General features: G+C 36.7%; 1 protein-coding gene and 1 non-coding gene across 4 annotated transcripts in view; both read right to left on the bottom strand.

The window, feature by feature from the left end:
* The window catches only part of POLA1 (DNA polymerase alpha 1, catalytic subunit), a 268,997-nt gene that overhangs the window by 216,403 nt on the left and 30,384 nt on the right, over positions 1–22,210 (bottom strand). For all 3 annotated transcript variants that reach the window (XM_031673314.2, XM_015250479.3, XM_031673315.2), the window contains exons 16-26: positions 21,446–21,530; positions 17,230–17,291; positions 15,655–15,744; positions 13,604–13,720; positions 12,228–12,403; positions 10,183–10,312; positions 9,575–9,694; positions 8,387–8,486; positions 6,489–6,613; positions 1,048–1,197; positions 526–648 (exon numbers count right to left, since the gene is read on the bottom strand). In XM_031673314.2, the coding sequence (XP_031529174.1) occupies positions 526–648; positions 1,048–1,197; positions 6,489–6,613; positions 8,387–8,486; positions 9,575–9,694; positions 10,183–10,312; positions 12,228–12,403; positions 13,604–13,720; positions 15,655–15,744; positions 17,230–17,291; positions 21,446–21,530 (1,278 nt within the window). The remainder of the gene's footprint in view (positions 1–525; positions 649–1,047; positions 1,198–6,488; positions 6,614–8,386; positions 8,487–9,574; positions 9,695–10,182; positions 10,313–12,227; positions 12,404–13,603; positions 13,721–15,654; positions 15,745–17,229; positions 17,292–21,445; positions 21,531–22,210) is intronic.
* LOC116278286 (small Cajal body-specific RNA 24) lies at positions 7,110–7,239 on the bottom strand. The gene has a single exon (XR_004187672.1).

Genomic DNA, 22,210 nt, shown 5'->3' with positions numbered 1-22,210 from the left:
TCAGCAAAAATACTAGCTCCCTCATGTCACTTAGGTCTCATTCATGTTACCTCCTAAAGCAGCCTTTCCCGAGCAATCGAAACTAGCCAGCCATCTTACCAATCGCTAGCCCACCACCCTGTCTCAACTATCTTCACAGAATTTACTTCTGTCACATTCTCTTACTTTTCGTGTTGGCTTATTCCCTTATTTACAGTCTCTTTTCCCAAACAATCCTCTCCCCACCCCCTACCCTAGGTGGAATATGAGCCTCAGGACACAGGGGCTTTTCATGTCTTGCTTGATACTCTATCCCTATTGCCTAGAACAATGCCTGCCACATAGTAGATGCTCAGTAAATACACACACACACAAAATGGACAAATGAATGAATCCTTACTTAAAAGTCTACCTGTCTCAAATTTGTCCTAAGAAAGGGGTATTTGAAGCTGTATAACTTAGTAACATTTTTTGGCTCTCCCATACCATAACATGTACAGTTAAAAATACTCTCATTTTTACAGATGGGAATGTTACACCATTTACCTCCCTTCCTTTGTATGTCACCAAAGCAGCCAGTGGTTTGGCGTAAAATCTGCTGTAGGAAAATCCCAGGCAGCCGTACATACTGTTTGCTGTGAGCTTCAAAGCCTTTTGTCGAATGTCATACTGCAGGCCACACAAGGACAAAAGACAAACAAGAGAATTTGCAGACGCTTAGATGTTTTCTAGCTCACCAATAAGAAGTGGAAACCCTCAACAGCCCCGGAAAAAGAACTCTTAACAGTCAACCCATCCTCCCTGACCCATAATTCCCTGACCTCCTAGAAGCAAGTAAACATGGGCTCCACAGCTCCCGGAAATCAGAAGGATCTTGGTAAGATACAGCTTTGCAAATAGAGGGGTCTTGTATTTTGAGGCATTCTAGTGTTTTTTAATGGTTTCCTACTCACAAACTTAAACTAAACACATGCATTTGCCCACAACATCATGTTTAAATCACCCCCAGATAATCAAATTTTAAAAGGCAAGACTGTCGCTCAGATGTTGCTCAGTGGAAAGGTCTACCTGAAGAACAAGGTCTGGATTTAAATCTTGCTGTTTCATTAGTTGTTTGACTTGTCTTCTCCGCTCCACCAGTTTCCAGATCTCTCTGGGCAAAATGCCCATTTCTAAGCCTGGGTCTGGCAGCTCAGGGATCTGTTCTTGTTCTCCATCCTGATGAACACACGACAGGAATTTTAGAGAAATCAAGCTTTTGAGAAATGAATTTCAAATATCGTTATCTTGCAGGAGCTTAACCCCATGATCACATCTTGAAAAGCTACTTTCTTGTCTAAGTAAAGGTCACCAATGCATGAGAGGGTGGCAGAACAAGTCTACACTGCCCTCTTTTCACTCAATTCTATCAGTCCATCTACCTCCCATCCCTGTAGGTACTGACAAATGTAGGTATCATTTAAAGAAATAAATTTTTACACATGCTCCTTTCCTTCCTTCAACAAGACTGGGGAGCAGCATGTCTGGGGAAATTGTTTTTATAATAAAAACACTAAGAGAGACTACTAAGATTTAAAAAGAAATTAAAAAAACAGGAACTAAACTACTGGTTTAAGTCATGTGTACTACCAAACAAAATGCTATAAAAATTTCTTTGAAACTATGGAGACTCACAGCAATTACTGTAAATGTTTTAGACTGAAAAATAAAAGTCTAAATACTAAATCAGCAAATTTCTTTTAGGAATTTGGAGCCCACGTTTAAATAGGCCATGACATTTCTAAAAACTAATACATATATAGATCCCTTAGTATTTATGTAATATCTTTTATCTATAAATTGCTTTGCAATCAGTAGAATAACAACATTTTAAGAAAGCAACCAGCAGTCTTCTTATATTACAATTTACAGCAGGAAAAAGCAGGCAAAGCATTAGACCATTTTTCTTAAGCCTCTATTAATTCTATTAACAGACTGCAAAGAAAAGCCAGGCACATTTGCCCTGTCAGAGGTTCAGAATTAAAAATAAGCCTCTTGGCTTAAAGTATGTCGAGTCAATGCCATTTGATAACCGAGTCTTTACAAAGTATCTGATTTTACAAAGATCAATAATTTCAAATGAAAAATCTCACAATAGTAACAGGGACCTATTGTTTTCCAATACAGCAGATGATGATATCAAACCTATTAAAGAGATCTTGGTACACGTTCCAATTTATTTACACAGCAACTACAGAGGTCAGATAAAAAGTAAACTGAAAGGATCAGTCAATTTACAATCCATGCCTGGCCCTACCAGCATTAGCTGTGTGGCACTAGCTGTTCTGAAGACCAAATGAGGTGCTGCACAGGAAAATGACACAGAACCTACAAACTGTCTCATGTGTAGTATTTGCTTAGATGACCTCTAAGGTCCCTTCTAACTCTGAAATGATTCTATTATATATCCAGAATCCAATATGGAAAGCTCAAATAAACAAAATGGTGGCGGGGGGGGCAGAGGGGTAGAGGGAGTCAGATAATGTTAATTATCATAACACTGACACAGTAGCAAGATAGAGCCCAAAGAATATTATTAATCAAATGTAGTTACTACTTTTTGGGGATATCAACCCATTATCTTCCCTGTAAATTTATCCTCTAGTCCCACAGAAAGGCCTATCCCTAGCAGCCATATTTGTATTGTGTGAACCTACGCCTGTGGTCACAGTTGATGGACACCTGTGCTCACCAAGAGTCTAGGCAAGCCTCTTAAGATTCACTCTTCTGGGAAAATGAAATTGGGATGGAAAAACAGCCCCCAAGCATGTGGTTAGAACTAAAAGACATAAATTCAGGAGCTAGAGGACAAAGAGACATACTCTGCCACATGTACAAAGAAGCAGAGAAAAACAATATACAGAGATAATATGTTAATTTGCAGTTTTTACTGCTGGAGAACCAAATCTAATCAAATCCCCACTGACAGTCAATTGTCTAAGCTTTACATATGAAGAACCACGCATTAAGTTATTAAGCCCTACATACAACTGCTGACTGAATGGTCACTGGTTAGATTAAAATCCATGTGAGATAATTCAAAAAGATTCTTTTAAAAGGCTGTTTAGTGAGTAGGTTAAGAAATGCTTTCATAGCCAAAATTTAAAAGCCTGAAAATAGCAAGTGCTGAAGGAGATGGGGAACAATTCAGATACATGGCTAGTGAGAGCATAAAATGGTACAACTGCTTAGGAAACCAATATGACAGCTTCTTATCAAGTCACTGCCCATAAGACTCTGCAAATTCACTCCCTAGGTATTTACCCCCCAAAAAATGAAGGCACACATCCGCAAAAAGATCTGCACCAGAATGTTCACAGCAGCTTTAATAATAATAGTGAAAAACAAAAAACAAGCCCAATGCTCATCTCAGGAGAATAAAGTATGGAATACTTCTCAACAGTAAAAAGGAAAGAACTACTGATAATGCAACTACATGAACAAATCTCAAAAACATTACACTGAACAAAAAAGCCAGATACAAAGAATATATACTACATCACTCCATTTATATGAAGCTCTAGAACAGGCAAAATTCAGCTATAGTGATAGAAGTCAGATCAATGACTGACTGATGGGGGAGGGGACGGACTATAAAAAGGCAAGTCTGACATATCAAACTTCATGGGATGAAGCCAAAGCACTGTTACTAGGGAAATTTCTAGTTGTAAATATCCATATTAAAAGAGATCTCAAATCAGTAACCTAATCTTCCACCTTAAGAAACTAGAAAAAAAGGACAAATTAAATCAAAGAGACCAAAAACAAGGAAGTGATAAAGATTAGCACAGAAGTAAATAAGAGAAAAAAATCAAGAGAGAGAAAAAAAGCAAGGCAACCAAAGTTCCTTCTTTGAAAATATCAACAAAACTGACAGCACAGGGAAATATACACAAAATGTTATGATAACTCACAGAGAAAAAAATGTGACAATGAGTGTGTATATGTCCATGAATGACTGAAAAATTGTGCTGAACACTGGAATCTGACACAACATTGTAAAATGATTATAAATCAATAAAAAATGTTAAAAAAAACTGACAAACTTTTAGATATACTGACAAAGAAAAAAAGATGACTCAAATTACTACAATCAGAAGTAAAAGAGGGGACATCACTACTGACCTTAAAGAAATAACAGTGATTAAAAGGGAATCCTATGAATAATTTTATGCCAACATATTAGGCAACTTACATGAAACGGACAAATTCCTAGAAAGACAGAAACTACCAAAACAGAACCAAAGAGAAATAGAAAATCTGAATAGACCTATGACAAGAGACTGAATTAGAAATCAAAAAAAGAAGCCTAAGACCAAATAATTTCACTGATGAAAATTAAAGAAGAATTAAAATGAATTTCTCACAAACTCTCCCCAAAAAATAGAAGAGGGAATACTTTCCAACTTACTCTATGAGGCCAATATTATTCTAATACCAAAACCAGACAAAGACATAAAAAGAAAAGACAACTGCACATCAACAGCCCTTATGAATACAGAAAAAAACTTTCTAACACAACACTTGCAAATTGAATCCAGTAACATATAAAAAGGATTATACACCAAAACCAAGTGGGCTTTATCTCTGGAACACAGGTTGGTTCTACACACATGGATCAATGTAACACACCATATTGAAAGTTTTAAAGGACAAAAATCATATACTCATCCCAATACATGCAGAAAAGGTAGCTGGCAAAATCAAACGCTCTTTCATGATTTAGAAAAAAAACACTCAACAAACTAGGACTAGAAGGGAACTTCCTCATACTGATAAAGCCAGCTATGGAAAACCCACCATTATCATCATATTTAATGCTGAAAGATTAGATGCTTTCCCCTAATGTTAGGAAAAGACAAAGGTGCCTGCTCTTGCCACTTCTATTCAACACTGGAGGTTCTAGACAGGGGAGTTAAGCAAGAAAAAGAAATATAAGGCATCCAGATAGAAAAGGGAGAATTAAAACTAACTATTCACAGATGACATGATCCTGTATATAGAAAATCCTAAGGAATTCACAAAACTATTAGAACTAAAAATGAGTTCAGCAAAGTTGCAGGATACAAGATCAACACAGTTATTTTTCTGTACACTAGCAATGAACAATTCAGAAATGAAATTAAGAAAATAATTCCATGTACAGTAACACTAAAAAGAATGAAATACTTAGGAATAAATTTAGTAAAAGAAGTGTAAGATTTGTACACTAAATACTAGAAAACATCTGATTTTTTATTTTTTTTAATTTTCAATTAATTTGGGGGGCGGGTAATTAGGTTTACGTATTTATGTACTTTTAGAGGAGGTACTAGGGATTGAAGCCAAGACCAGGACCTTGTATATGCTGAGCACATGCTCTCTACCACTTGAGCTATACCCTCCCCCTAGAAAACATCTTTAAAAGACATTAAAGATCTAAATAAATGGAAAAACCCAGATTTCATGGACTAGAAGACTTAATACTGTTAAGATAGCAATATTCCCCAAATTGATTGACAAATTCGATGCAATTCCCATCAAAATCCCAGCAGGCATTTCTGCACAAATTGACAAGATGATTCCAAAATAAACAAAATGTGACATCTATCCATACAATGGAATATTATTCAGCAACAAAAAAGAATGGAGTACTGGAGGTAGGGGTGGGTATAATTCAGTGGTAGAGCACATACTTAGCATGCACGAAGTCCTGGGTTCAATCCCCAGTACCTCCATTAAAAAATAGAATTAACAGACAACAAGTTCATACTGTATAGCACAGGAAACTATAGTCAGTATCTTGTAGTAACCTATGGTGAAAAAGAATATGGAAACAAATATATGTATGTTCATGTATGAATGAAGAATTATGCTGTACACCAGAAATTGACATACTGTAAACTGACTGTATTTCAATAAATATACACAAAAAATAAATACAAATAATTTTTAAAAAAGAATGAAGCCTAATATATACTACAACACAGATGAATCTTGAAAACAGTGTAAGTGAAATAAGCCAGACACAAAAGTCACATGATTCCAATTATATGAAATGTACAAAAATACACAAATCTATACAGGCAGAAAGATTAGTGATTGCCTAGATCTACTAGGGATGAAGGGGATAAGGGAGAGTATAGCTAAAAGGGAGGGAGTATCTTTGGGGAATAATGAAAATGTCCTAAAAATTGATTGTGGTGAAGTTGGCAAACTGTGTGAATACACTAACAGCCATTAAATTGTACATTTTAGATGTGTGACTTGTATGGTAAATGAATTACATCTCAATAAAGCTGTTAAACGAAAAAGACACAGAACCAATCTGATTGTCCCTCTACTCAAACCTCCCCCATTCTTGACCACTAAGAAAGGACATAACATTATTTTTTAAGAGGAAAAATTAGAATGCTGAGCCCTTTGATTATCTTCCTTCTTCAAGCACCACTTTTAATCTCAATTTCAAGAGCCCCTAGTTAAATACAAACCTCTGTAACTTTCTGTGCCTCTGAAGCAATTCTTTGCACTGTTGTAAAACAAATGTTGAATTCCTGAATGATGGAAGGATATAAACTGTTGAAGTCCAGAAGCAAAATGAACTTATCATAAAAACCTGCAAGAAAACAGCCCCACGTTACAAAAAGACTTTAAAGTAGATTTGGCAAAACAGCACATTACAAGCACTATAATATGAAATGATCTACTACCCAGAACTCTGAGGTAGACAAAAAGAAAAAAGCAGTGGATGACAACTCCATAAAAATAACTTGGGATAAAGTAAAAAGGTCACAAAAGAAAAGAAAAGCGATCCTGTCTTATCTTGAACCCCAGTAGTCCCCAACGTACACCATTATTATAGGCAAACACCTTCCCATATTAACTACTTCAGACAGGTGTCACATCCATTTCAAAAAAATGTTGTTAAATAAATTCTCCTTTAGGAAAGCATTCTCTCCCATCTACCCTCCCCATCTCCACTCTTCAAATGTTTAGTGATCTGTATCAGCAAGTGGTTCTATATTGTTTTATAATCACACCTTCAAAGGATAAAATGGGCAGCCCATTTATCTGTACACAAACAGCTCAGATGAGACAAGAGATGTATGTATAAATGTCAGTAGTGGAACGATCCACCTCTTTTACCTGCAAAGGGTGAACAGAAAGCTACTATATTTCTCTAGGACATTTACAAAGAGTTATCTTCATCTTGAGAAGAAACTGAATGCAAATAAATGTCCACAATTAAGATAATAGTAACAACAGCAAGCATATATTGATAGCTTACTGTGTCTGGTACTATAGTAAACAATCATCTTTATTCCTCAGATCCCTGTGTGGTAGGTATTTTTCTTATCACCATTTTAAAGAACAGGAAACTGAGGGTTACAGAGAGGCAGCCCAAGGTCACACAGCAGCCCAAGATCACACAGCCAGAATTCAAGGCCAGATCTACCTAACACCAAAGGACAACTGATCTGTCTCATTACAACTAATAATAAAATCACTTTTATCAAAAATGTCTTCTACTCAGAGTTCAAGTTACTTGATAAAATTCACATTAATTCCTGTACAACAATGTGAATATACTTAACATTCCTCGACTACACTTAGAAATGGTTAAGATGGTAAAAGAAAATTTTTTTTTTAATATTCATTCAGGGGAGGGTATAGCTTAGTGGTAGAGCATGTGCTTAGCATGCACGAGGTCTTGGGTTCAATCCCCATTACCTCCACTAAATATAAATAAACCTAAATAACTCCCCGCCCCCAAAAAATCACAAAAAGATCCTTTCTAGCTCTGTGTACCATGAAACATCTTCTTTGCCATTCATGACCACAGGGAAAAGTTATTCTTCTGTTAAAGTTCAATTTGGTAGTTACTGCCTGGACTTTCTTTAACCTTGCTGTCCAACTGAACTGGCCCTGGTACACTGGGCAGAGCCCAAGAGTGGATGGGAGAAGAAAGAGGTGCTCTTACCCCAGGACAAATAGCCATATACTAGACCACAGGTTGGCAAACTCTGCACAGACCAAATCCAGCCTACCCCATTTTTGTACCACTCATGAGCTAAGAATAGTTTCTACATCTTTAAATAGTCAAAAAAAATTTAAAACAGACTTTCATGATATGTGAAAATTACACAAAATTTACATTTCAATATCCATAAATAAACTTTCTTGGAACACAGCAAAGAAAAAAAATCACATTAATTCCATGTTCGGTGACTGACAGAAAGATTTTCACAAGAACGTAAGAAAAATAAGGTCATTATGAAACCTATTCACTAACCTACAAAATACAATTCAATTCTTCTAGTTCAAGCCTAGCTCTGCATTAAGAAATGCCTTAACACGAGGGGCAAACCAATTCGCCATCCAGCCTTACCAACTTTGGGGTCCAATACCAAGCCTCCAGAATAAGCTGCTTTCTTACGTCCTTTTTTGTGTTTACTGGTATCTCCATCAATGTCTTCATCTTCATCTCCCTAATATCAATTAGAAAGATAACTTTACCAGCCAGCAACTAATGAACCAATTTAGAAATGTTATGATTTTCCCCTTTCCAACTGAAGTACAGTTCTAACAAACATTCTTTACTTTTAGTTAGTGGTCCTACCTGTGAGGAAAGACAGTGATTGTAATATGTTCACGAATCGAAATGAATGCCAAGCATGGTAGTTACCGAAACAAATTACTGCATCTCTGAGCTGATAAATATGTAAATTCTACTTTAAAATGTCTCTAAATTCATAAAACTTCATATTTTTAAATGGACACTACAAATTCATATTATGTAAAATTTGAGGTTGTTAAGAATCCTCTTAAATTCATTACTCTAACGTGCATGATATAAAAATAAAAAACATTTTATAGATATTATTATTATTCTCATTATTAATATGCACACCTTAAAATAAGTATGTCCACATACTGAAAATTCATTCCCAAGTAGTTTGTTAACGGCCAAATTCAATACCTCAGAAGTCAAAATCCTCTAAGTTAATACTTCCTTTACAAATTTTGATAATGTGCATAAAACAAGCAAATGTAAGAACACGAGACATTTTAACATAAACTCCCATTCTGAATCAACTACTATTAGCACAGATAAAACAGTAGCTAAGCTAAGTATTACTTCCAGTGTGATGGAGGCCACTTCAGAAACCTCACTGTGGTGATCTTAATCCTACTAGAATATACAAATCCAACAACACAACACAGAGATAAAGGCTCATGGATTCAAGGAAATAAAAGGTTTATCTGTCATCTAACTTTGGGTGGGGCTAAGGTGGCAAAACAGTTTCCCTGTGTGGTCACCCATCAGAGAGGCCAAATGTCTTCCTCAAAGAATTTCGTATTTCACAAGTAATTTTTATATGTCCAGAGGAAGGTAGAGAAGAAAATGGCCACAAAAACACAACGGAACTAACGTGATACAGTTTCTACAGTATACAGGGAATTAATGATTTTGGGAGCAGATGTTATCACAGCAAAACAATAAATAAATAAAGCTATCTAGGTAACAAAAGGCAGGGATAAGAAAAAGCAAAGCACTACACAATTTTGGACCCACCAGTTTTTGCTGAGGCTTTCTGAAAATCTGCTTGTCAGGCACAATATAGTTGTTTTCATAAAATGCATGAAGCAACAAGAACTCATTACGCTCGGATCGTCCACCCATCAGCGTCCTAGACTATTAAATACAATATCTTTTTAAAACCTGAGCTCAAAATCACAATAAACAAAAGCAACTTTGAGTTGGTAAATTTAATCATAGCACCGCCTTCAAAATCACTTCTCATAACAAAGGCTGTTTTTTAAAAAAAAGTACTAAATTATTTCTAGCATTTTCTTTAAGCATTATAGTTAAAAGGAGACAAAGAGAGCTCAAAATACTGACAACTTGGACTATTTCTTTACTCCCAAATGGACCACTCCACAAATCACACATCCAGATGTTAGAGATGATCCTTATGTTCACCCAAATTTCAACAGACTGCACCTGGCTTTCCTCCCCTTCTCCCAAGCAGTTCTTCATTTTACAAAAGCAGCCCAGCTTTCAGAATACAAGTTACTCATTTTATAAGCATGCATTTAGACTCATTATCATATAACAACTACCCCAAGAAAATACTGGATCCAACAGGAAATGCTTTTTCCCCCTTTCTAAGTTAAATTTACCATAATGTTCCCAGCGATGTTAGTGATCTGCAATGCTAATGGAAGAACATTTAGCTCACACATGATCTGCAAAATGAACCTGGCATCTTTCCAGGTGTGTTCCAACAGGTACAACAGATGAGAAGATTCACTGTACAGAAAAGTAAGAATGAAACAGAATCAAGTAATTAAAAGAAACAATGACTATAATCAGAACTTCATAAAATATTACAAAAAAAATTTTTGGTGTAAGTAACTTCAGAGCAATGGCACCTCAGCTTTGGAAACAATTTAAAATAACGTCAGTATGAAATTAGGAATTCATTCATACCACTGATTCCTACCGCCCTTCTCTAAAACACAAAAAAATTCCACAAAGAGAAAGTGAAGGTATGTGTTAACTACAACCTGAAAACTACCTAAATCCTTTCATTCCTTCCATCCATTAAGGATGTATTACATACCTACTATGTGCCAGGCATTATTCTAGATGCTGGTTGTGACCAAAACAGACCAAAATTCCTGTCCTCATGGGAGACAGAAAGAAAATAAATAATTTAACATATGATATGTTATATAATTCTAAGTGTTAAGAAGGAAAATTAAGAAGCAACGGGACTATTCAGTGTCAGGAGCAGAGACTGATATTTTAGTTGGGGAACCGGGGAAGAGTTCAGTGAGAATGAAGACCTGGAAGAAGTGAGGGGCGGTATGTGTGGACAGGATCCGAGGGAAGAGTGCTCCAGGCAGACAGAACAGCACATTCGAAGGCCCTGAGCTGAGCAGAAATCTGGCAGTTCCAGCAGCAAGAAGGAGACCAGTGGCTGGAACAGAGAGAATGATGGGGAGTACAGCAGAAGGTACAGACAGAGTTAATGGTAGAGAGACCCACTGTTTAGGACCTTGTAAATCAAAATAAGCACTTCGGTTTTCACTCTGAATGAAACAGAAAATCACTGGGAGACTAAGCAGAGTGCTATATTTAACTTAACTTTAGCACAGCTAAGTCTGGTTCCTGGGTTGAGAACAGACAGCAAGGGGTCAAGGGCAAAACCAAGGAGACAGGTAAAGAGGCTAATGTAAGACCCAGTGACCCAGGAGAAAGAGGATGGTGGCTTGGACCAGGTGGGTCCAATGGAGGGGAAAAGAAGTGGTCGCATACAGACATATTTTGAAGACAGAGCGGACAGGACTTCGTGATATCCAGTAGAACAGGCAGGTGGAGACATAAGCCTGGAATTCAGGGGAGATGAAGCTACACTGGCGGGAGGCATCAGCACCCACAGAGGATTGAAATTCCTGAAACTTCACGGTATCACCCAGGGAGGAAGTGCAGTCCAAAAGAGAAGCAGTCTGAGGACTCAGGAGGAACAGGCAAAGAATGAGAAGTGGCCAGAGGGTATGAGAAACCTTATTTAAGAAATACCAAGCTCAAAGTTTCAGTTATGCAAAATGAGTAAGTTCCAGAAATCCAATGTACAGCAATGTGACTACAGTTAACAATACTGTATTGTATACTTGAAATTCCCAAAGAGGGATAAATCTTAAGTGTTCTCACCACAAAAGAAAAAAAAGTAGTGACTGTGTGAAGTGATGGGTACGTTAATTACCTTGATTATGTATCAAACATCAGGTTGTATACCTTACACAAAATACGATTTTTATTTGCCAAATTTGACCTCAATAAAGCTGAACTAAAGAAATAATCAGCAACATCTGCAAGTAACTGAATGATTTCTCAGTTTTTACATTTCTAAAATATTTGCATTAATTTCTGAATTAATGAATTAAGGATGGAAACCTAAATATGACATCAATTTCCAAACTGCTATCAGGAAACATCAAGATGGTGTTAAGTGAGGGAGATATTCCGATAAAATTAGAATAATTCAAAAGGCAAAATAATTCAAATGACTACAGTAATGGAGATGGTGACGCAGACATGAAGACAGACAATTCCCCTCCACAGCACCACAGGCACCTGTCGCTCCAGCCTCAGGATGATTCTGGCATCTTGCTGTTGCTAATTTCAAGACAGACAAATTCTGAAGCATTCAGGATCATACCTGTACATATTTCGTATATTTTCCACCGGGATTACAACCCTTTCTGTTTTCAGAATCTGTTGAACAAGTTCAGATAAATGGTAGCTTTTACAACGAATCAATTCCTTTGCTGAAATTTCCACATCACAGATCATTCGGCCACAGGTAGCATTTCTTTCACCAAATCCACTCCTGCCCTATAAGAGGAGGACCAAAAGCAAATCCCATTGAAGAGCAGAGACTGAGAACATTTCTTTCTAACCTGCTTTGAGACTGGCCCCAAAATTAGAAGGATGAAACTCTCACTCTTCCATTCATGCGTTCATTCAGCTGTCAGTCAAACCTTTTTGAACATTCACTATGTATCCGACACTGTTGTAGGTACTCGGAATACAGTGGTGAGCAAAATAGAAAGGATTTCTGATCTCATTTGAAATACACAATAAAAAAAGAAATTATACAGTTTTAGGAGGTAGTAAGTATATGGAAAAGAGAAACTAGAATAAGGTGAGGGGAACAAGGAACTTGGGGGGACTGCATCTTAAATAAGGTGGTCCAGGTAGACTTCCCTGAGAAGATGCCATATGAGGAACCTTGAAGCGGGTAAGGAGTCAGCAAAGCAAGTGTTTGAAGTGTTAACAATGACTCTATCACCTTAAAGACATGAATAGGAAAAGAAGCAAGAGCATCGGCCCCAACTCCAATTGGCGGCAACAGAACCCTCTGGAGAGCATTCTAAAAGGTACAGATTCCGAGGCAGCAAGCCATTTTGCTTACAAGCTTTAAGTAAAGTAAGACTCCAAGCACTGAGCAGTCTCAGGTCTAGGAAATGAAGGTGCTTCATACAAAAACCACCAAAACCTCCCTTAAGTGAAGCAAGCAGGTAGGACGAAAAGTACACAAGCTTTCAGAGAGTCAGATGGGGCCTGGGTTCAAAATTTTAGTTCGTCCCTTTACTAGCTCGGAGATCTAGCACGAGTTCAGCCACCCCCATGAGAATGTGCAATAAACCCGGAGTTGCTGTGAGACAGAATAAACACAACAGGCACGCAGCCTGTTGCCTTCTTACACACTCAGTGTCTGCCCCCTCCCGTTCCTCCTTCCCACCTCCTTCCTGAATGAGAACAGGATTGCTGAACCCTGCAGCTCTGCTCTGAGGGACTCCGAGTGGAGCTAACACATGTGCTGTCTCTAGATTCTAAGAGCTGACTTTTAAAACTACCAGCACCTTTACTAATAAAATGTTGGAGTCAAAGGAAAAGATGTTTGGTGCCAAAGTTAAAATGTCCTGCCATAAGGTAACCGGTTCCTAGTCAGAGAAGCGCAATGTGCTCCCTGGTAGTTACTCCATATAAAGAAACGAAACAGAGAAGTAAAATTTTCAAAAGTATTATTACCCCGAGCTTTGGCATGTTGGATCGCTTCAGCCGACCTATCTTGGACCAGTAAGGAACTTTGCACACGTTAATTCTCTGCAGTAGCACTTCCAGTTCAAATCCATAAATATTATGACCCTAGTCAGAAAAAGAAGGCAGCCAATAACATTATAACAAACACAAATTAGAGGATTTATCTCCACATGCGTAGAATTTCTTTGCCCTTTCTTTTTCTGGTCTCTAATTGAAGGCATCATGAGCTTACCTCCGATTGGGGTCCTTTCTTCTTCAGGAATGTATTCATCAGCGGCGTTCATTAGCCTTGACATTAACAAGGCTGCTAAGCAGATTGCTGGAATAAACTTTATTTTATCCTAATTGATGCAAGGTTCATATGATGTCTTTTAATTTGGCAGCTCATGCCTCACAGTCTCGAAGGCAAATGCAAATTTTAATGTCCCATACTTTTTAGGCGATCAGTAAAAGCTGTATGTGAACAATTCCATTTTACTTTCTAAAAAACCGAGAACCCAGCTGTTTTGCGACAGTTTAGACTCCTTAGAAAACTCGGGAACTGCATCTAGTTTCTTAAAGAATTGAGTTCAAACACTACTGATTTATACTCAATCAACGTGCAACAAAACAAACTTAATACCAACTTGATAGTTCAATAAGAAACTTGTTAAAAACATGGAAACAAAAATTTCCCAAGTAAAAAAAAAATTCAAAAATGCAACCAAATTCTCCATGTCTGTACTGCTAATTCCCATCATGTGAATGATATGGTTCACTGCTTATTATCTATTTAAAAAAACTAGATGAAGTTTAAAATGAATCAACAGATTTAGTTGTTATTAATTTTAAATAAAAATACATACCACTATATATTTATGGCAGGTTTGTCTATTAAACTGAGAGATCCAAAGGACATGAGGAAGTCTCATTTCCAGATTATCATGCCCAGGATTAGGGACTCAAATCCATGTCAGGATTCTGTCTTATATCAGTTTGGATTTCTCACACAGCCTTGGCTCTAACATCCTAAGGCAGGCCAGCTACCTTAGACTTCAAGACATCCCCTTGGGTACCAAGACAGATTGCTAGTGGAGGCTGGGTGAGGGCCTGATGCTGAACCTAAGCACCACAGGAGGGCACTGTGGACAGAATCTTCCTGGCACTTTCAAGATGGGTCCTGAAGTATCGTAAGGGAAGTGGGTGCAGAGACACTGAGAATCTATAAGCTCTCAGTACTTTGGCTACACCGTCACCAGGAGAGAAGTCCATGAGCAAAAATGAACACAGAGAAATAGATGGCAAACATTTTCACAAGGTTTCAATGTAATCAAATTACTGAGATCACTTAAAGTACAGGCATTTATATCCTACTTCCCTCCAAAAAAACCCCCAAAGCACAATATAATTTAATTGGTCCATTAACCCAGAAAAAAGATAAAAGGAAGAACTCCTACCAAGGCGTCTACAAAAGAAGGAAGGCCAGAGACAACAAAGCAAAATGTTGCTTTAGGTAGGATTCTTCCAAACTGGCAAAGACAACACAATGAATTGTTACCACTTACTATTTAGGGCAAACATATTCAGTCATCAAGAGAAAAAAAAGATTCCTAGCCAGGAGCTCTCAAAGGAGTATGTCATAGAGATTCACTGAGCTCATAAAACTAAAATATTCATACTTTGGGGATTTACACCAAACCAAGAGAATTCACTCCTGTGACCCCTATACAACTGGACCACTAAGCCAAAATTTTGGAGACATTAACAGTTGACATGAGTTTACCTACTTCTGGGCTGCTCTCTCACTGTAAATAACAGGTGTATCCTAAAATTCAACAGTAATTCATGAGTTGCTTTTCTATTAGAGGGGAAAAAACTATCTTGTAGTGGGCTGGGATTTTTTCTCCTTTCTGTAAACAAAGTACAGCAATTCTCTACCAGTCTACAGGGTCATTTCACTCTGAAAAGATTCTTTGCCACTCAAAAAGTACCAATCAAGTCACACTGAAAAGAACTAAGGAATGAAGAGCTTCCCCACAACATGATAAACATCTACTCACCACAATGATATCAGGATCAATTTTGTGAACTTTTGCAAGGAAAAAACCTAGCAGTGTTCGTTCTGTTGCAGCAACCTCAATCTTCACATTCTGTTAGATAAAAACATACCAGTCATTTATCTTTACTCTCAAGTACTATACCTCGGCTCCTTGTTCAAACAGGGTAAGATTTCTTAGGGTTAAAAGAAACCATCCATTTCAAAACTAAATGCAGCAATGAAATTCCTGATTCCAGATTTCGCAGTAATAATTGCACAAAATCTCTGAAGAGCTAATTCTAGTAATAGCATGTGCATGAAGCAAAATTTTAAGTGCTGAGTACTATCAAATGCAAAAATGTCCCTCCATAGGGACATGCTTGTGCATCTGGACACCTTTTATAGCATATGAATCAGAGTACCTATCAAAAACATTACTTACTTTCCCATATAATCCCTGACAGACTTCACTGTTTATGTATACACCACATTAAGAGATTTCAAGGATTGTATGAACAAATCCCAAATAGTGGTGTAAAAATCCATAAATAAGAAACTAGACTAAAAACAAACACACATTTAAGAATTCTAAGTATCTTAAGTTATAAATAAAACCTATTTACACACAAAAGGCTTCCACTTGGATTACTCAATATAAACCAGGTATTCAAAAGATCCCCTCTTATTAAGACTCCTAAAATGCAAGTTGATGGCTATGTTTTTGACAACTAGCTCGGCTAAAAAATATCAGTTTGACTCTAATGGAACTTTCCTGGGTCATTTTACTTAGATAGGTATTTTGGGGCACCTCACAAGTAAGCATCTGATCCAATAGTACCCCAGACTACTGGACTTCTCAAATCAATTTAAAATAAGTGGAACATGGCAAGGTTACTAACTTTTAATTCTGTCAAGTGAGGACATTTAAAAAACAAAGCTACAAATTTACCAGCACAAGCATTTCATGAAAGAAAAAGCATACTCTTCAAAAAAGAAATGCTTTATACTGAATACATTTATCTTTATGAAAAACTTACTACATTATATTACTTCTCCTCACCATTTTATTAAGAACCCATGAAAACTTCTTCATGGAGTGTACTGGGAGACTAGAGATAACTGATCAATTATGGCCCAGCCCACATTAACCTTTCCAATATACATCTCCTTTAATATACATAATATCCACAGCATTCCCAACTTCTCCTGACTTCCTTCAAGGAGGCGAGGGGAGGACGGGGAGGTAATTTAACACTTCCCCAAAACCGTAATCACGAGACTGCGCAATTTTGGAAAAACTTCCAATTAAGCTACCTGAAGGAGGGTTTGAGAACACCCCATCTATTAATAAGGTGTAAAATCCCATTATTTTCACAGGAGGAAACATCTAAACATTGTTAAATAATGTTTCTAGTTTTATGCTTCTAATACATTTTTAATGGATTAATGCCATAGTCCAATCTAGCAAGAATAGATCTAATAAATTAACGTATAAAATAGCCTATTTCTACTGATCCACAAATCCACAACATTCTCCCTTTCTTTTTAAACAAATAGATATCTCATATTTAAAAGGAATAAATAATGAGGTTTTTACCTTTTCCTTAATGCTTTCTTTGAAATCATATGGAAAAATACAGTCCTTTGGTTTAGATACAACTGTAAAAAAGGAAAAAAAAATAAAGATTTCAACATCCATCATAGTCCAATTTCAAGTACACATACACTGCATGTATCTGAATGGAAACCATCTTAAATATAAATAAATTCCCTCTAATCCCTAAAGAGTCACCAAAACAAACTATCCTAAAATTCATATGGAACCACAGAAGACCCTGAATAGCCAAAGCAATCTTGAGAAAGAAGAAAGAAGCAGGAGGAATCACACTCCCTGATTTCAAACTGTACTACAAAGCTACAGGAATCAAAATGGTATGGTATTGGCATAAAAACAGACATACAGATCAATGAAACAGAATAGAGAGCTCAGAAGTAAACCCATGCATAACACGGTCAATTTATGACAAAGGAGCCAAGAATAAACAATGGAGAAAGGATAGTTTCTTCAATAAATGATGCTGACAAAACTGGACAGCCACATAAGATAATGAAACTGGACCACTATCTTATACCATAAACAAAAAACTAATTCAAAAGGAGTTAAAAGCTTGAACATAAGACTTGAAACCATAAAAATCCTAGAAGAAAACATAAGCAGTAAGTTCCTTGACATTGGTCTTTGCAATGACTTTTTGGATTTGACACCAAAAGCAAAAATAAACATGTGGGACTACATCAAGGTACAAAACTTCTGCACAACAAAGGAAATCATTAACAAAATGAACAGGCAAGCCACCAAATGGGAGAAAATATTTGCAAGTAATATATCTGATAAGAGATTAATATCCAAAATACATATTTTTAAAAACTCATACAATTCAATAATAACAACAAAAAAAAAACCTCATTAAAAAAATGGGCAAAGGAGCTGAACAGACATTTTTCTAAAGACATATAGATGGCCACCAGGTACATGAAAAGGTCACAAAAAAGAGAAACACAAATCAAAACCACAATGAGATATTACCTCACACCTGTTAGAATGGTTATTACCAAAAGACAAAACGTAAGTGTTGGTGAGGATGTAGAGAAAAGGGAACCCTTGTGCACTGTCGGTGGGAATGTAAACTGGTACAGTCACTATGGAAAACAGTATGGAGTTTCCTTAGAAACTTAAAAATAGAACAACCATTTAATCCATCAATTCCGCTTCTGAGAATTTATCTGAAGAAAATGAAAACAGTAAATTGAAAAGATATATGCATCCCTATGTCCACTGCAACATTGTTTACAATAGCCAACACATGAAAGCAACCACAGTGTCCATCAGCGGATGAATGTGAAAAGAAAATGTGATATATTTATACAATGGAGTATTATTCAGCCATAAAAAGAAACCCTTGCTATTTGTAACAACCTGGATGGATTTAGAGGGCATTATGCTAAATAAGACAAAGAAAGACAAATATTGTATAATCTCACTTATATGTGGAATCAAAAAAACAGGAAAGAAAATGAAAGGAGCTCACAGATAGAACACACAGTGACTACCAGGGGGGGAGTGGTACAGGGTACAAAGGCAGAAAGTTCTAGCTATAAAACAAATAAGTCTTGGGGATATAAGGCACAGCATGGTGACTATAATTAATAATTCTGTATTGCATATTTGAAACTTGCTAAGATAATAAATCTTAAAAGTTCTTATCACAAGAAGTTTTTTATAACTATAGTGATGGATATTAACTACATATACAAATACAGCATCATTATGTTGTACACCTGAAACTAATACAATGTTACATGTCAATTATACCTCAATTTTTTCAAAGTTTAAAAATTAAATCTAAAAACAAAGAATAGCAAAGCACAGAACACTAAGTCCCCACCATTGTTAAACTGCTTTGATAAAACACTTGCTAGCAATCTAAGCCAGAATGGAGGATATTTAAGCCTTTCCCAAAGGAAATCCTTACCACAACCAAAACCTCAACCAGCATACAACAGAGGAACTCAGTCCAACCTTCTCAAAGCTAGAAAAGATGACCAAAGCTTCCCCCACTACACTCTAAGTTCCATGCCATTCACAGGAGCTGCTCACAGTGACATACTTAGAGGTAAATGCTGAAATGAGCTAATGACTGCTCTCTTCCACATATTTTCCAAGCTATCCCCATCATTTTGTCCTGCGTACTCCACTCAACTTAAGAGGTAAAACTTCACAATAATAATACATCACCCTCCCTTCTTTGCTCACTTCCCTAGTTTCACTTTCCTAATATCTGGGAAACCAGACAGGAGATGTTGTCCCAGTTAATCTCTGGTTCTGGACTGGAAAAGATACCAGGAAGCAAAACAGATCAATAGTGTTATGCCTTTATTGTTTTTTCTTTTAAACAAAAAATGATTACTTAACTGGCCAAGTTCTCAACATGGAATTTTCAGAATCTTCCATGAAGACTGACTCATGGGGGTAGGAGGGTATATAGCTCAGTGGTAGAGCATGCATGAGTCCCTGGGTTCAACCTCCAATACCTCCATTAAAAAAATAACTAAATAAATAAACCTAACTACCACCTCCCCCCACCAAGAAAAAACTAAACTAAAACTAATTAAAAACATAAAAGACTGACTCATGGCATGGAGAATTCTGTGGAACAGTTTCACCCACTGAATTTTGTGCCCAGCACAACCCAACTCCAACTTGATATTACTGTAACTCCTCCCAGATAGGTAAACATTCACTTATGCCTTGGCATCTTGTCTCATCACACAGAAAACTTTGGCCAGGCTCCTAATACAGGCTTTTAGAATGACATCATGAAAAGAAAATAGTTACAGCATAATTTTGACCCAGGAAAAAACTACTCTACCATGAGAGTAACCACTGGAACAGAAAAAAAGATATCAAACTTCCGCCTGACTTCTGCTCCTAGAACAAAATTAACCAGCTGAACAGGAGCAACCAATTCAATAAAACTTTGTGTCCACAGCTGACCAAAAGAAACTTCTTTAACAAATAAAAACAAAAACAAACAAATGGAATCCAATCAAACTTAAAAGCTTTTGCACAGCAAAGGAAATCACCAACAAAACGAAAAGACAACCTACGGAATGGGAGAAAACATTTGCAAACAATGTGACCAACAAGAGGTTAATATCCAAAATATACAAACAGTTCATACAACTCAGTATCGAGAAAACAAACAACCGAATCAAAAAATGGACAGAGGACCTAAATAGACATTTCTCCAAAGACATACAGATGGCCAACAGATAACATGAAAAGATGTTAAACATCACTAATTATTAGAGAAAAACAAATCAAAACCACAAGGAAGTATCACCTCACACTGGTCAGAATGGCTATCATCAAAAAGTCTACAAATAATAAGTAATGGAGAGGTTGTGGAGAAAAGGGAATCCTCCTACACTGCTGGTGGAAATGTAAATTGGTGCAGCCACTATGGAAAACAGTATGGAGGTTCCTTAAAAAACTAAAAATAGAGGTATCATATGATTCAGCAATCACAATCCTGAGCATATATTCAGAAAAGTTGAAAACTCTAATTTGAAAAGATACATGCACCCCAATGTTCATAGCAGCACTATTTACAGTAGCGAAGACATGGAAACAACCCAAGTGCCCACGGAGAGACAACTGGTTTAAGAAGGTGTGGTACATATATACAATGGAACAGTATTCAACCATAAAAAAGAATGAAATAATGCCATTCGCAGCAACATGGATGGATCCAGAAAATATGGTACAAAGACAGAAAAAGACAAATATGATATCACTTATATGTGGAATCTGAAAAACAATACAAGTGAATCAACATACAAAACAGAAATAGACTCACCAATGTAGAAAACAAACTTATGGTTACCAAAAGGAAAGGGGGAATAAATTAGGAGTATGAGATTAACAGATGCAAACTACTATACATAAAACAAGATTAGCCACAAAGATTCACTGGATTTATACAGGGAACTATATTTAGTATCTTGTAATAACCTACAATGGAAAATAATCTAAAAAATATATATGTAGAAGTGAATCACTTTGCTGTACACCTGAAACTAACACAATATTGTAAATCAACTACAATTCAATTAAAAAAAAAACTTCTTTAACAATATACACTAACTGCTCTTGAAAACATTTCCTTTTCAAGTTACTGATCCAACAGCTAGAAAGAAAGTAAGAGAAATTAAAATTAAGCCATTAGTTAACAAGCTAAAAAAATACATACCACAAAAGTGTGATTGAAAGGGAGGCTGCGGGGGGGCTTTATCTAACGCAAAACTGTGATGCACCAAAGCTGCCACAGCAATAATCTACAAAGAGAAAACAAATCACTTATCAGACACCACTATGCAGCCGGCATTCTCACCAAAACCACCAAGAACGTAAAGATACAGATTTTAGTCCTTAAGAGTATTTTAACTTTTTATTATGAAAGTATTTAATAAAAAATAATAAAATCACCTCTCATATACCCATCATCCTGCTTCCATTATCAGCTCATCAATAGCCCTGTCTATCCTGCCTTCCCTGTACCGCCCTGTTATTTTGAAGCAAAACCCTTTATCTATCACTTTATCCAGAAATATTTCAGCAGATCTCTCTAAAACAGGGTTTCTCAACCTCAGCACTATGGACACTTAAGGCTGAACAATTCTTCGCTGTAGGGCTGCCCTATGCGCTGTGGAATGTTTAGCAGCATCCCTGGCTGCTTACAGCACTGCTCTCCATCCCCGCAATCTCCAAGCTGCGACAACTAAAAACGTCCCCAGACATGGCCAGAAGTCCCCTTAAGGGGATTTTGCCCAGCTGAGAACTACTACTTTAAAAGATGAAAAGTTTTTAAGATGCAATATGATCATCTCAGCTAATACAATTAATAGTAATTACTTAAACTCATTAAATATCCAGGCAGAATTCAAATTCTCATGTTTTCCCAACTATCTTAATTTTATTTACCAAATAAATCCATACTTTGCATGTGGCTGACAGG

This window comes from Vicugna pacos, chromosome X, assembly GCF_048564905.1.
Source record: "Vicugna pacos chromosome X, VicPac4, whole genome shotgun sequence".
NCBI classification, from domain to species: domain Eukaryota; kingdom Metazoa; phylum Chordata; class Mammalia; order Artiodactyla; family Camelidae; genus Vicugna; species Vicugna pacos.
The sequence above is the reverse complement of the archived record's forward strand: the minus strand, read 5'-3'. Positions and strand labels throughout refer to the sequence as shown.